Source organism: Zingiber officinale, chromosome 11A, assembly GCF_018446385.1.
Source record: "Zingiber officinale cultivar Zhangliang chromosome 11A, Zo_v1.1, whole genome shotgun sequence".
Classification (NCBI taxonomy): Eukaryota; Viridiplantae; Streptophyta; class Magnoliopsida; order Zingiberales; family Zingiberaceae; genus Zingiber; species Zingiber officinale.
Window position 1 is genome coordinate 97,050,140 of NC_056006.1, and position 15,668 is coordinate 97,065,807.

At 42.0% G+C, this 15,668-nt stretch overlaps 2 protein-coding genes across 2 annotated transcripts; both read left to right on the forward strand.

Moving 5' to 3' along the window:
* The first annotated feature begins 4,253 nt into the window (after positions 1–4,253).
* LOC122031793 (jasmonoyl--L-amino acid synthetase GH3.5-like) lies at positions 4,254–7,740 on the forward strand. Its single transcript, XM_042590935.1, has 5 exons — positions 4,254–4,599; positions 5,246–5,554; positions 5,636–5,737; positions 6,063–6,883; positions 6,986–7,740. Exons 2-5 carry the CDS (start codon positions 5,274–5,276, stop codon positions 7,531–7,533), a joined length of 1,752 nt encoding a protein of 583 aa, XP_042446869.1. The 5' UTR covers positions 4,254–4,599; positions 5,246–5,273; the 3' UTR covers positions 7,534–7,740.
* Positions 7,741–8,611: 871 nt separating this feature from the next.
* LOC122032582 (protein phosphatase 2C 51-like) lies at positions 8,612–11,627 on the forward strand. Its single transcript, XM_042591886.1, has 3 exons — positions 8,612–9,391; positions 10,630–10,735; positions 10,834–11,627. The coding sequence occupies exons 1-3, from the start codon at positions 8,669–8,671 to the stop codon at positions 11,154–11,156; spliced, it is 1,152 nt and encodes a 383-aa protein (XP_042447820.1). The 5' UTR covers positions 8,612–8,668; the 3' UTR covers positions 11,157–11,627.
* Positions 11,628–15,668: the final 4,041 nt, after the last annotated feature.

Genomic DNA, 15,668 nt, shown 5'->3' on the forward strand with positions numbered 1-15,668 from the left:
TTTCCATACGTAACTACGCACAAGACTTGGATGGATGCAATTGCATGACGATATAATCCAACACACATGCGTAATGCACCGTCCGCCACCCACTGAAAAAACAAAAGATTAATCTGAATTTTCAGGACAATGTATGGAAAGTAATCGACAAAAATTTGCTCCTTTAAAAATGATATACAAAAACAACATTGCAATGAGCTTTGTTCATGCATTGAATAAGTCTTTTTGTAGTTAGTATCCGTCCCTTATGAAGAACGTGCTCTTGGACAATTCACATGCGTATGCATGTTAGGATGATAATATCATTGATACAGTGTATAATGATCAATGTTTTAAAAAGTGCGAAGTATGATGAAGCGCCGAGTCCAAACTTCAATCTTTATAAGCTTTAAGTGAGTTTAGGATAATTTTAAGCGTAAAAAAATATTTTTTATTTTTAAATAAAATTTAATTATTTTAAATAAATAAATAGATCAAATAATACTTAAACATGATAAATTTATGGTTCATACATAAATTTCTCACATGTTTAGAAAGACAAAAGTCACAAAGTTTATAATATCCATTAGTTTTCAGTTTTCACAATAAAAGAACATAAAAAACTACATATTATCTAATTCAATCTCCTCATCTTCATTCATCTCATCTTCCATATTATCCGATAAAAAACTAGATATTATCCAAAATCTTAATTTTTAACAAAAGACATACATTTAATATGATAAAAATAAGCAGAACAACTATTTACTACATGATCTACATGTTGGAGCAATCTAGGTGCCATAGGTTTTGATGTTTAGGCAAAAGTTTAACTTAGGTTTATTGTTATATTTGATATGCATTGTGAGTATGCAGGATACAGGTACAACAAGGAAAGTCCAAGTGTGATCTTGACAAAGGAGGAAAGTCCAAGAATGAGTCTTGGCGGTGTAAGTCCAAGCATGTAGTCTTGGCAACGTAAGTCCAAGTGTGACTTGGCAATGGATGAAGTCCCGGAGGTGAGGAGCCTCTTGGCAAAGGAAGACCCGACAATATGGACAAGGCCGAAGGAAGCTCCAGAAGGCAAGACGTGAAGGATGGGGAGACATCCGAGGGACGCGAGGCTGATGGAGGAGGCTAGAAGGCTAGGTCTAGGTTGGTCGGGCGAGGACGAGTGCTGAGTGATTGTACTCAGGGTAAAATTCTACGTGTTTTAGGATTTACTGTAGCAGTACTGTAGCAACACTGTTGTGGCACTGTAGCAGTATTGTAGCAGTTGACTGGTACACTGTAGCAGCCGACTGGTAGTCGAACGTTGGGTAACGGTCGGCTTCACTTAAAGGACCAGTCGACTGGTGCGTACACCAGTCGACTGGTTGCGGGAAAACAGCTTTGTGTTTTCCTCTCGAGCTCTATTTATTAGAGCTCGAGGTGCTTGAGCATGATTGACGAAATATACTTGGTTAAAGCCTATTAGAGTCTCCCAAGCCTTCGTGTGATCGGTGTGCTTGTATTCAAATGTTTGTGGCGAGGTTTCTCCACCGACAAGGAGCTTGAGCTAGTCGGAGGTTTTCCGGGGAGTCATCCACCGACGGATCGGGATCGTCCATCTTACGGACAACTGTAGAGTAGGAGCTTTATCTTCGAACTATGTTAAATTAATGTGTTAGGCTTGCTTTCTCTCGTTAGTATTTGTTTTTGTATTTTCGCTGTGCACTAACATTATAGGAAGCGATCAATTTGGGTGAGACGCTATTCACCCCCCTCTAGCGGGCGTCAAGGTCCCAACACTACATCTACATGCTCTTTGTTGGTTGCTTAAACAAAAAAGGATTGCATGATCTGGATTTGTCCTAATAATTGGTAAAACCAGAGACGACCATGAATCACATATCAGAGAATGACGATCAAATCGAAACCTGCTTTTGAGCGAGAGGTCAATCAATGAAATTTCAATAAATCGCCGGGGAGACTAACCGTGCAGAGTCGCCCCTGCCCCTGTCGCTGCCGCCGCCGTCCCACCGCCGATTTGTTTGCAAAATTTGAAGTTTGTGATAAGTTGTAATACTTTCCAATCACTTTTTCTAGGTTTTCTCGATAGCAGGCAAATAGGGGGTTTATGGCAGATTATGACTTTTCTCTCAAGAGTTAATAGACATTGTGTCTCTTCGTTTTCTCTAATTTTTTTTCCTTATGTTCTTTAAAAATTTACAAATCAATTAAAATTATAAATAAAAAATCGCGCTTAAGCGCGCTTAATCATGCTTAATTTGGTTAAACATACTTTGACCGTTTTTTTCCCCGCTTTCACCTAAAGCGAAGCTTTTCTTCCTCGCTTCGTGCTTAAGTGCGCTTAAGCGGCGCTTAATGACGCTTTTTAGAACACGGATAATGATAGAGTCTGGTCAAGGGGATATGATAGTCAAAAGTCAAGGGACGTGACAGTCAGAAGTCAAGGGACGTGACAGTCGGAAATCAAGGAGATCTATGGGACAGTAGGCGGACCACTCAGGCCCGTCTTGTGTCTGAAGGTAGAAAGGAATCTCCCGGTCAGGAAACCAGGGTCGTGGCAAGAAGAGCGGTCAGGACCAAACCCGACTTGACTTTACCAATCAGGGATGGTCAGATTGACCCACGTGAGCAAACTCATCCCTCTTGGTGGGGTTGGAATCATCAAAGCTGGCAGAAGGGGCCCGACCATTCTGTTCATCAGCACTCAATAGACTGATCAGGGTTGTTTCAATCATACCCGGGCATGATAGAAGGCACTACGCGACAATAGGTCAGGGTATCGTAACTATCTGTCAGAGAATATCTGCTGTATATCAGGGAATATTCCAGTGGTTGAGATCATTTGTCAGTAGAACCTTCCTCCAGTTTATAGGAGAAAGTCACGTGTCCTCCACCACTCAACAAATCTTGACATCCGACATCTCCTGACAGAGGTCGGTTTTCAGAAGGTACGTATTGTCATATAAAAAGGGGCGTCCTCTCCCTTGCGCAGGTACGCTCACTCGTACACTTGTTTACTTTTCTTCTTCCTTCGTACACTGTTTTTCTGGAGAAAAAGTACCTGACTTGAGCGTCTGAGGGTCTGCTTCGAGGACTTTTTTCCTGGTTCATGGTCTCTAACATTCCATGTGCTTGTCTGAGTGTGTGCAGAGGTCTAATATCGCAGGCGTAGGTCTAGCAGTTTTGCCGGGCCACGGTGGGAGTCTGTTCTCTGAAGCTCGTGAGATCATAATGTAACAATCTCCTCTCCGTCAATGTTAACAACACTTCATTTGATCTTCGTCTGACTCAGACTCTGGACAGGATCAGTTATAATGATAGTTGAATAAAATATTGTGTATTTCCCTTATTATTACTATTTTCCTTCCGTCCAAATCTTTCTTTACTGATCGAATCATATAATCCTTAAAATAACTTTAGTTGGAATAAGAAAATGGAGTATCAGGCTCTTGTATGTGGAATCAAGAGAACCTTAATTGGTGTATCACTGCAATTGGCTGAAACTGACCTCCATATTTAATGTACACTTTAGTTTAAATACGTAACTAAACAACTAACTTACTGTGTGCAACTTTTAATTATCTATCACCTTTCAACTAGCCTCTCTCTCTCTAGTCTATAGCTTGCAAGCTAAGTGTTGGAGTCGCAGTGTCGTCCACTCTATTCTTCTGCCCAATTCTCGCCTCTGCTTTTTTTTCCTTTAGTGACCGAAAAGAACCATTCTGCATCTCCATTGCCATTACCATCACCTAATGCCCATTCCTTTTCAATGTCAGCAATGCATAATGTTTTATTAAACCTCTCTAAACACGAACCTGAAAATTAATTGGCACTTTTAATCTTATCAGCTCCCAAATTTGATTTGGTCTCCCCTCTTTAGGCTACACTCCAAGTCTGCAATCCACTAAAAAAGGCATTGCACTGCATCTTCTTGTGATTTCATTCAGCTGCCACGCGTGTTCCTATCCATAGATAGAGAGCACTGACTTCCTTTCTGAATATGAGTTCCATTAACGCAGTTCTTATCTTCAACAGTATGCAGTATGCAGTATGCTTATTTAATTAGTAGTTATAAAAATAGTTTAAGATCTTTGTAGCAGTGATATAGTATTCTTTATGAATGGATGACAGATTAATAAATCCTCGAAGTTTATCCAAAATTATTTTGTTATATATTTTATATGATTAATAAAATTTCACACTGGAAATAATCTAGATGGCATCAATGATTGGTGGACGTGTTTTGAGTCCCGCAGCAAGCTAAATGGGATGGTCCCAGAGAGTTAAAATAGCGAGGACTTATGCAGTCTGTGTCCCATGCGGACTTCCGTTAGTGTCCCAATTCCACCGTTCTCAGCGCATTGACGTCGACGTGTGTCTCCGCCATGGTCGCCCAACCTGGGCACTAGTAGCACTTAACAGCGCAGCCGGCTGAGGAGTCGCTTCACTCACGGTCGGCAACCCACTCGACGCAGCGGTCTTCTTCCTTCATCCGGCTGCTGGGGGCTCAGCCGCCTAATCCTCTTCTCTATAAATTCGACCCCTTGGTTCGGCGTTCCTCGGCGTGGAGATTGCTGGAGGGCAGCGAGGGCAGAAAGGGACCTAAAGGTGAGATCTTGATGCTTCTGGATTGAGTAATACTCGCTAGCGACCATTTCTTTTATGACCGAATTGAAAATCGAGCTCGAGGAAGGAGGAGTTGTGTGATCCTTTCTTTCTCTGTCTGCTGTTTGTTGGATTCGAGCGCAGATCGGGTGGGGGAAAGGGTTGGCGGCGGCGGCTCTGCCGGCGGGATTCTTGTTAGGTCGAATTTGTTTTTAGATGGTGTCCGGGACAGGTGTCGAAAGCCGACGTTTTTATGCCTTTTCCACTGTGTTCTCGTTCCTCCGATTCCTGCTCTCGCCTTTCGGTTGCTTTGGCTTCCTTTTCCTAATTTATTTTACCTCCCATTGAATCTCTCTTTCTGTTCACTTTATTTTTCAACTAGTAGATTTTAAAGAAGTGAAATGACCTCAGTTTGTATCTTTACTTTCCTGATAGACACTGCTCGTCTTCTATCGTTTTTGTTTGATTTTGTGTTTTCCCTTTGCATGCATCCGTCCTGCTCTAGTAATTAAAGTTTGTCGGATCAAACGAGATTCTTGATTCTAGTTTGAGATCGGGCTCCTTAAAGAATCTGTTAGTGTTTTCCTTGTTCGTTGACTAGCTTTAATGCCCTTCAATGACTTGGGAGGTTTTTCCTTGCAACTTTTAGGAGGCTTCGCTGATACTGTAAGATAAAGATGAGAGTTTTCAGCCTCGAGAGCGTGATCGATGAGTTTGAAGAGCTGACAAAGGATGCTGGCCAACAGCAGAGGGAGACTCTTCGAAAAATACTCGAACAAAATGGTGAAGCAGAGTACTTGCAGAAACTAGGCCTCGGAGGAAGAACTGACCCTGAGAGCTTCAAGGCTTGTGTCCCTCTGGTCACTCACAGCGACTTAGATCCTTTTATTCAGAGGATAGCCAACGGAGATACTTCTCCCATTCTCACTGGGAAGCCTATACGTTCCATTTCACTCAGGTGGAACCTCTCTTTTCCTTGTTTTCCCTATTCACAATGTCTAGTAATTATAATTTTGGAAACTTGCTCTTTGTCACGTAGTTCTGGTACAACACAAGGAAAACCCAAGCTTTTGCCATTCACTGATGAGTTAGTTCAGTCCACAATGCAGATCTATCGAACTTCATTTGCATTCCGGAACAGGTATGATGCTTGATAGATTAATCTTCTCTTTCTACCCCTTCAATCTCATGCCTGAATCATAATCACTTTCCAAATCTTTCCATGTGGAATCTGTTGATGTGGTTTATGCTTGTGTTTTGGTAAATTTGTGATACCAGGAATGGTATAAAAGTTTACTACTCATTTTGTTGCTTCAATCTCATGTTCAATTACTTTCCAAATTACTGCATCTTCATGAATATTTTGAAATGTGATATACATTAATATGGTTTCAAATAGAACAAGCTAAGATGTGAGTTCATGTTCAATATATACTTCAGAGTTAAGAGTTAGATGTGATTTGCAGAGAATATCCAATTGGCAATGGAAAAGCTCTGCAGTTCATCTATAGCAGCAAGCAGGTTCAAACTAAAGGTGGCCTCATCGCCACCACAGCTACCACCAATGTGTACCGAACCGAGCAGTTCAAGTGTACAATGAAGGATATCCAATCACAGTGTTGCAGTCCAGATGAAGTCATCTTTGGTTCTGATTTCCAGCAGTCCTTGTATTGCCACCTCCTTTGCGGGCTGATCTACTCCGATGAAGTGCAGTTTGTCTTCTCTACATTTGCACATAGCATAGTTCATGCGTTCCGGAAATTTGAGGATGTGTGGGAGGAACTTTGTGAAGATATCCGAACCGGAGTTTTATCAAGTAGAATTACTGTTCCATCGATGCGTGCAGCTGTTTCTAAGCTTTTAAGGCCCAGTCCCGATCTCGCGGACTCTATCTACAATAAATGTATGATGTTGAGCAATTGGTACGGCGTGATCCAGGAGCTTTGGCCGAATGCCAAGTACGTCTATGGCATTATGACAGGGTCCATGGAACCCTACTTGAACAAGTTAAGGCATTATGCAGGAAGCCTACCCCTCATGAGCGCCGACTATGGCTCTTCGGAAGGTTGGATTGGAGCTAATGTGAATCCTAGTTTACCGCCTGAGTCTGTGACGTTCGCCGTGCTTCCTAACATCGGCTACTTTGAATTCATCCCTCTGGAGAAGCCAGTAGGGCAGGAGACAGAGATCAGTAAGGCCACCATTCACTATATAGAAGGTGAACCAGTTGGCCTTACTGAAGTTGAAGTTGGAAAAGAGTATGAAATTGTCTTTACCAATTTTGCAGGTATTGCTTTCTTTGCATTTGCTCCATTTATCTTATCTTTTGGCTTTACTTCTTTCTCTTATGAGAATGCTTTAGGACTAGCATATTGAAATCCTATGACAGGTCTCTATAGGTACAGATTGGGAGACGTCTTAAGGGTAGCTGGCTTTCACAACAGCACACCAGAGCTCCAATTCATATGCAGAAGAAGCCTTGTGCTAAGCATCAACATCGACAAGAACACTGAGAAAGATCTGCAGTTGGCAGTTGAAGAGGCAGCCAAACTGTTGGCCGTGGAAAAGCTTGAAGTTGTGGACTTCACAAGCCATGTCGATACGTCCATGGAGCCTGGTCACTATGTGATCTTTTGGGAGCTAAGCTCTGATGCTGCGACAGAGGACGTCCTCCACAGCTGCTGCAATTGTCTGGACATGTCCTTTGTGGATGCCGGCTATGTTTCTTCGCGCAAAGTCGGTGCAATTGGACCTCTCGAGCTATGCATCGTGCGCAAAGGAACGTTCCACAAGATCATGGATCATTACCTGGATCTCGGCGGCGCAATGAGCCAGTTCAAGACACCTCGATTTGTCGGCCGGTCCAACATCAAGGTGCTGCAGATCCTGAACAGGAATGTGATCGAGTGTTACTTCAGTACTGCTTATGGCATCTGAAACTCCAAGTTAAATACTACTTTTCTTCTTTTCCAGCTCAAGCAATGTGACTCTCTAAATCTTATATCTCAACTTAAAGCATAAGGGTGTTTCAAAAATCAAAACTCAGTCCAGTGCTTTACATTTGTCACATCTGATGTGATTTGCCTGGTGATTTTTGTTACAAGCTTAACCCTTGTTTGATAGTGATATTAGATCTTATTCTAATATTTATTTAACTATTTTGTGTATTAGAACAAGTTAAGTAGATTATTTGTCAAGGCCATTCGTTTTTTTGTTTTAAAAAATATTCAAGGCAGGAGAGATGTCAATTTGATGATCTTAGAAGGAGATTTTCCAGGAAACGTTTCCAATAAGTTAGGCTGCAAATTGTTTTTTTATGGTTTGCGGTTAGAAATTAAAATTAATTTGTGAAAAATAATTAATCATAAAGTCTTCATCGTAATCAGATGACGATAAATTTGGTCGGGAAATTAAGTTACGTGGCGGTGTCGGTTGATCTATGGGATCATAAGATACTCCGTAATATTTTGTGCCGTTATAAACGTGATTTTTTTTGATAACTAGCGACAGATTCGTATTGGTTTAGTGGAGCGGTAGCCGCAGCACGCCGGAACGTTTATCCGCCTCACCCGACAACTTGCCACGCGTCCCTCCGGGTCAACTTCGGTTGACCGCTTCCATCTGTCCGAGACGTCATCGCCGCAACCTCAGAGACTCCTCCTATTCTCACACCTCTCGTTGCCGCTGCGCAATTTCAGGTTGGCTACGCGTCCTTCGAACTACGTTCTGAGTAGGAAAAAAAAGCGGGTGTAAATAACGAACCGGTCTCGGGTCAATACAAAATCCCGATCGTCTCGCACCTGCCGCGCCACGTTCGAGGCGGAGCCTCATCTTGACCGTCCACGTCTCCTTCAGGGGCGGCCCCGCTTGATGATGGTCCTCGCGTTCGGTGTCACCAAGGTGGCGCGCATCGGAGGCGGTTGGAAGTATCTGACGGCTATTCGTTCTCCACGTGTTCCCTTTTCCTCTTAACTGATAGTTTAAACGGCGCTTCTGGCGTGCCTTTCGCCTTCCTCGCCGTTCTTTCTTTCGTTTCTGTCTCTCTTGTTTGGTAGCTTTCGAGCCCTAAACCATGGCGGGAGCCGACGAGATCCATTCGAAGGCCGGCGGAGCAGTGGGCTTCTCCCAAGAAAATGAAACCGTGTCCATCCTCCTCAAGAAGCCGTCGTCGGCTCGTGGTCGTCGAATCGGACTCCGTCGCGGCAGGTCTGTAGGCCTCGAGGTCAAGCGCTCCATGGATTCCCCTGAAGAGGGATCCAATTCTTCGCCAACGTCCGATCGGGATGCCGACGAAGGCATCTTCGGAATCATGGCCGGCGGCGGGGAGATCCGCGTTAGGGAGGGGCAGGGGACCCGGCTTCCTTGCCTGTCCCACGGAGCCGTTTCGTTGATCGGTCGGAGGCGCGAGATGGAGGATGCGGTCGCGGTGGTGCCGGGGTTCATCGGGGGAGGTGGGCCGTCTGAGTACGACTTCTTCGGGGTGTACGACGGGCACGGCGGCGCGAGGGTGGCACAGCTGTGCCGGGAGCGACTGCACGTGGTTCTGGCGGAGGAGGCGTCGGCCGTGGGGTGGCCCCGTGCGGAAGGCCGGTGGAGGGAGGTCATGTCGGCGAGTTTCTCAAGGGTGGACGGCGAGGCGGAGGCAACGGCGCAGGCTGAGTCGGAGAGGACAATGGGGTCGACGGCCGTTGTGGCCGTGGTGGGGACAAAGCGGATTGTGGTGGCCAACTGCGGCGACTCGAGGGCCGTGCTCTGCCGCGGTGGTGCCGCTCTTCCCCTCTCCTTCGACCACAAGGTAAAACCGTACAAGTACTATGGATTGGATGCTGTTAAGTGTGATGAATTGGCACCCAATATGAGATTATTCCAAAGAACGAACAACATTTTTTTTATTTGAATCTAAGCTACCTTGAATTTTTTTGGTTGATTTTTTTTTTTTAATGGTGCACTGACCTGAACAACAGAAAAGTGGTTCTTTTTCTTTTCGAACTGGCTTCTTCAGAAGGCTGAACCCTTCTCTTGCCCACATTTTAGTGTATAACATACCTTTTGATACGTTATGCAAACATGTGGTATCTGTTTCTATTATGTTATATCAGCATGCATTGAAGTCCTTTCAATAAAATTGTTTTGTCATAGTTAGAGATTGAAGAAAGGGTGGATCTTTGAGCCACACTGGTCTGTAAGAATTGTCTCTTGATACATGCTGATACATGTCTAGGGTTGATGGCTTTCTCTTTGAATTGGCTGAACTATGCTCTCACACCTTATGGATTAAATTGGATAGCTGTTGCACTTGACCTTTTAATTTGTTTCTTTTTGTGACATTCAATTTACTGATACACTTTTCATTCAATGTACATTATCCTCATTTTGGTTTAACGGCAAACAAGAGATCTGCAAAAGCCTTGGCTGTTCCTGAACATGGTCGGTGTAGTATCTCAAATAATATACTCTCATATAGTTAGATACATAAACAAGATGTGCGTGCATCTTGCCGTCCATTGTACTAGTTACTAGTCGTCAATGCTTGTTGGCAGTGAAGGGGGCTTCATGCAAGGTTCATTCTACTAGTAGGATTGTCTTCTGTGTGAACTCAGTTTAGACAACTTTAATGTATACACATGTAGGAGAGCAGGTTGAATTAGGATCTGACTTGTGTATCTTTTTCATTCAAACAGAAGTCACAAAATCAAAATGTTTACATAAGTACACTAATAAGAGATTTACTGTCTTATTTAACTATCATTTCTATCTCACACAAGGTACATGGTGCTATTTTCGCCTTAGTGGTCTTACTAAAGAGAATCTAATCAGTAGGAAAACCAATGATCTTTGCACAGCTTAGCTGCAAATTTGATCATTTGTGGTGAATGTTTTATATGTCTACAATTTGTTTTTGCTTAGTTGTTGAAACAAAATTGTTCAGCAGTTTGACTTTTATCAATCCTATCTTCTTAATTATCACTTTGAATGTTTTGGAAAATGATAGTTGTTTCCTGTTTGTGAATCTCTTATTCTTGAGCATCGCAGGCTGATAGACCAGATGAGATGGCAAGAGTGGAGGCGGCCGGAGGGAGGGTTATCAATTGGGAAGGGTATCGCGTCTTGGGAGTTCTAGCCACTTCAAGATCTATCGGTTTCTCTTCCGTCCTTCTCATGTCTTCCTCCTTAGTTAAATTCATGTAATTCATTGCTAGTCTGTGAACGGCCTGCCAAAGCATTACAATCTTGCAGGGGACTACTACCTGAAGCCATTTGTGATATCAGAACCCGACGTGACCGTGACCGAGAGGACCGACAAAGATGAGTTCCTCATATTAGCTAGCGACGGCTTATGGGACGTGGTGTCGAACGAGGCAGCGTGTAAGATTGCTAGGCAATGCCTCAATGGCCGGATGGCAAGGATGTTCCCCGATGCCGTCGGCGGCTCCACTGCCACCGAAGCAGCTGCTCTATTAGCTCAACTCGCTGTCTCCAGAGAAAGCGAAGACAACATCAGCGTGGTGGTCGTACAGCTAAAACCACTCCACGCCAGGACATCGTGGTGTTCGAATTAAACAGATAGGACGCCAGTCCTTCTGGTATATCCTTTGTGATCCATGATATTCTGCAGATTGCTGTAAGTGGCTCAGACAAGCAGTGAGCCTTCAATTCAAATCCATCTAGGCGAAGCCAGCAACAAGAGCTAGAGCCATTTCAAATCTTGTAATATATTCACGGCCACTTATTTCCTTTTTCCTTGCTTGGCCTAACAGCTATCGCTCACGCGCAAGAATCATGGAATAGGAGAGATGGTGACACACAGCCAATTCAATTTTTCTTTGCCAGATGGAAAAAGTCAGCTAATTGATTGCGTGCTCCCTGCTCTGTTTTTTGATGAATGATGTGATTCACTCGTGGTTGACAACTATTAATCTTTTGGTATGGGCAATACGGACGATATCAATTTGAGTACGTCGTCTATCTTCTTTTGCAAATTGCATTGATAGTCCGTGATAAAAGGTGATTTATTTTTTCTCAGCGTTTCAGTCAATTCATGTTTAGGTCAATATGAGGAAAGTAAATTATACCTAAACATGAAGAAAGTAAATTATTAGTAAGGAAGTAAATTATGAGTGATTATTAGTCATTAATGTTAATGTTAAGTATGTTAAACACTTTGAGTTTTGATCTTAATAGGTAATAATTGATGTTTTAATCATCGTATCGTTTCAAGGGGACATTGGTAGTCCTTAACGAGGTAGATGAATTAATATACTGCAAACAAAAGCACTAACTAGCACTAAATTATAAAGATGATTATATTTACATAATTGATTTCTCTACTGCTACAGTGAAACAGAGGAAGCGGACGTTATTGTTATGAAGCGAGTCTTGTGTTCCAATTTTTATTAATAGAATTTAAGAGGCTATTTTGTGTTGGTTAAACTTCCACCATAACATTTTAAAAAGTTCAAATTTTTTTTAAAGTTATTTCAAAGTAGCAACTGTGGTATAAGAGAGGTAACCGGTAACAACGAACTAATCTGTCTTTAACATTGCTTTTGAACTAAGCTGATTGCCCTTTACCGCTTTAATCTATATGATTTAATAAAAACACTTTTTTATATATATAAATGCGAAAGTGGTCCCTCGAAACATAACTCTGTGAGATTAATTCGTTACTCTGCTTTTGTTTTAGCATGGCCCATGTTTTGATTAATTTGGTTCTTGCAAATGGAACGTGTATCAAATCAAGAGAACTCTTCCTTGCTTGTGAGGCCGGATCCTCGGAATCGGAATCGGAATCGGAATCGGAATCGGAATCGAAAAGTACGGTCCAAAAAATGAATCATTTCATTCATAGATGAAATTTTATAGACTTCATCTGATCCCACTTATTAGCAACCCTTGGCTAAGGGTTACGATCCAGAGGATCCTGATTGTTTGTGAGACCGGATCCTCTGGACCGTAAAATACGGTCCAGAGGATGGACACTTCATTCATAGGTGAGATTTTATGGACCCCATCTGTTATACAGATAGGGTCCATGGGATCCCACCTATTAGCAACCCCTGGTCTAGGAGCGGACCAAGGGTTACGGTCCAGAGGATCCTGGCTGCTTGTGAGGCCGAATCCTCTAGACCGCACTGGACCACTTCATTCATAGGTGAGATTTTATGGACCCCAGCTGTTATACAGGTAAGGTCCATGAGATTCCACCTATTAGCAACTCCTGGTCTAGGAGCGGACTAAGGGTTACGGTCCAGAGAATCCTGTTTGCTTGTGAGGACGGATCCTCTGGGCAGCAAAGTGCAGTCCACATGATGAACCACTTCATTCATAAGTGAGATTTTATGGACCCCATCTGTTATACAGGTAGGGTCATGAGATCCTACCTATTAGCAACTCCTGGTCTAGGAGCGGACCAAGGGTTACGGTCTAGAGAATCTTGATTGCTTATGAGGCCGAATCTTTTGGACCATAAAATATGATCTAAAAGATGAATCATTTCATTGATAGGTGAGATTTTATGGACCATACTAAAATCGTCGAACAAATTCCTATTGGAACATTCTTTAAATAATTATCACGGCCATGGCATAGCAGTCGAAGTTAGTTATCATCCGATGGTTTATCCATTTAAATTTGTTAAGGTAGAAGAACGTTGAATATTTTAAATAAATGAAAAGATGCGAAGGAAAAATCTTAACTTTTGAACCAGTCGTAACTTTTAGGAAAAATTATAATTTTTGGTCATTTCAATATCCTGATGAACTTGATTATATGTAAAATGATTAAGTTGGATGATAAAAGAAAACACATTTTGACTCTCTTTTCTTTAGTGTTTTTAAATTGTCTTGCTCAGTGTAAAGTATAGATAATTAATTTCATCTAATTCTATAAGATATTTGATCTTTGGGATGCATAATTTATAGATCAAATAAATCTTTAAAGATAGTGTTTGAAACATGATTTGGAATTTAAGATTGATCTTATTTTTGAGCACTAGCCTCTAATACACTAATATTCTTAAGGCTTTATGCTACCATCCAAAATTACTAGGATTGTGAAAGACCTAACATCTAGTATAATTAAGTTTAATAGGTTTGATGAAGACAACTTGTTGGAAGAAGAGGATTCATATTCTGTTGGTGACCCTAAAGGTAGTTTATTGGCTCAACACCCCAAAGCCAACGCATGAAGGAGAGGAGGAGGAGACATTGGACAAGCTCCATGCAAAACAGAAATGGGAGATGGACACGGACGACAAAATATGTAGAGATCACATTCTCAACGCTATGGGGGATAACCTGTTTGATATCTACCATACAATAGGAACCACCAAGGAGCTATGAGAAAAACTCAAGGCAAGGTACATGAGAGAAAACTCTGTCGGGACCTTGACGTCCGCTAGAGGGGATGAATAGCGTCTCACCCAAAACGTCACTTTCTATACTTGTTAGTACACAGTGAAAAATAAAATACAAACTAACAAGAAGAAAGCCAAACCCTATAAACAATAAGGAAAGACAATAAACCAAAACAAACCGTAGCACAAGGCGTTTACGTGGTTTCGAGATTAAGGTTCTTACTCCACGGCTGACCGTAAGGCGGACGATCTCGATCCATCGGTAGATGATTCCTTGGAAAATCTCTGACTAGCTCAATCTCCTTGTGGGTGAAGAAACCTCGCCACAATCTTGATCACGTGCACACGGATCACACACAAGAGCTTAGAAGACTACTATTAGGGGTTAACCACCTCTATTTCGTCAACCATGCCCAAACACCCCAAATTCTATTAAATAGAGTTCGGGAGGAAAACACCAAGCTGTTTTCCGCCACCAGTCGATTAGTAAAAACACCAGTCGACTGGTCCTAAGTGAAATTCGACCGTTATAAGCCAACAACTTGATACCAGTCGATTGATGAAACACCAGTCGATTGCTCCACATGGGTTGAGCGAACAAAGGTATTCTATTCGCTACCAGTCGATTGATGAAAACACCAGTTGACTGTTACAGTAAACCCTAAACCTAGGATTTTATCCTGAGTGCAATCTCTCATGCACTCGTCCTTACCCGCACAACCTAGACCTACTCTTCTAGCCTCCTTTATCAGTCTTGTGTCCCTCGGATGCCTCCTCATCCTTTATACCTTGCCTTCTGGAGCTTCCATTGACCTTGTCATTATTGTCGGGTCTTCCTTTGCCAAAAGGCCGCACCTCCGGGACTTCATTCATTGCCAAGTCATACTTAGACTCTCCTTGTTACACTTATATCTTGTACACTCACAATATATATCAAATACAATAATAAACATAACTTAAACTTTTATCCAAATATCAAAATCTAGAGTCACACTAGATTGCTCCAACAAACTCCACAAGTAAGAAATTTCTTGTTTCAATATTCTTCAATTATAAAATGATGGACAATAGACCCATCATGCAACAAATCACTGAATGAATTGGAAAGAATGTTAAACCATTTGTCTCAACATAATTTGATTATGAATAAAATAATAATTGTTAGTGTTTTGATTGATAAACTTTACCCCTCTTGGAAAGACTTCAAGAGAGATCTCAAGCATAAAAAAAACAAGAGATCTTACTTGAAAGTCTAGCTAACTCTCTTCGAATTGAAGAAGAATTGAGAAAGCAGGAAACCCCTCAAAGGAGAATGACAAAGGTAAGGAGCCAACCATCAAGGTGAATGTCATAGAAGAAAGCCAAAATAGCAAATTTAAGAAAAAGACTTTCTATGGTAAGAACAATGACAAAATCAAGAAAAAAGAAGATAAGTATTGTCTGTTGGGGCAATTTCCCTAGGTCATGTTTAACCAGTTCGACTAAGCTTGAGTTGAATCGAGATTTAAATTTTGATATTTGACAATATATGGAGATTGCTAGGGCAATCGTCCGTTTGACAATGTATGGAGATTACTGGAGCAATCGTCCGATTGTGGAGATGGTCAAGGGATTGACCATGTTGATAAAAAGATAAGTCAAGTGGGTCAGTGTTGACCGGAGACTTAACCGGGTAAGTCCTAACTGGAGTTTAGGCAATGGTAAAGTCCTAACTGGA

Excerpts from the sequence above, each read along its gene's own strand:
- LOC122031793 (XM_042590935.1), top strand. The coding sequence starts at position 5,274 with ATGAGAGTTTTCAGCCTCGAGAGCGTGATCGATGAGTTTGAAGAGCTG. Across the intron at positions 5,738-6,062 it reads TCATTTGCATTCCGGAACAG|AGAATATCCAATTGGCAATG; the intron begins GTATGATGCTTG and ends TGTGATTTGCAG. Across the intron at positions 6,884-6,985 it reads TGTCTTTACCAATTTTGCAG|GTCTCTATAGGTACAGATTG; the intron begins GTATTGCTTTCT and ends ATCCTATGACAG.
- LOC122032582 (XM_042591886.1), top strand. The coding sequence starts at position 8,669 with ATGGCGGGAGCCGACGAGATCCATTCGAAGGCCGGCGGAGCAGTGGGC. Across the intron at positions 9,392-10,629 it reads CCCTCTCCTTCGACCACAAG|GCTGATAGACCAGATGAGAT; the intron begins GTAAAACCGTAC and ends TGAGCATCGCAG. Across the intron at positions 10,736-10,833 it reads AGCCACTTCAAGATCTATCG|GGGACTACTACCTGAAGCCA; the intron begins GTTTCTCTTCCG and ends ACAATCTTGCAG.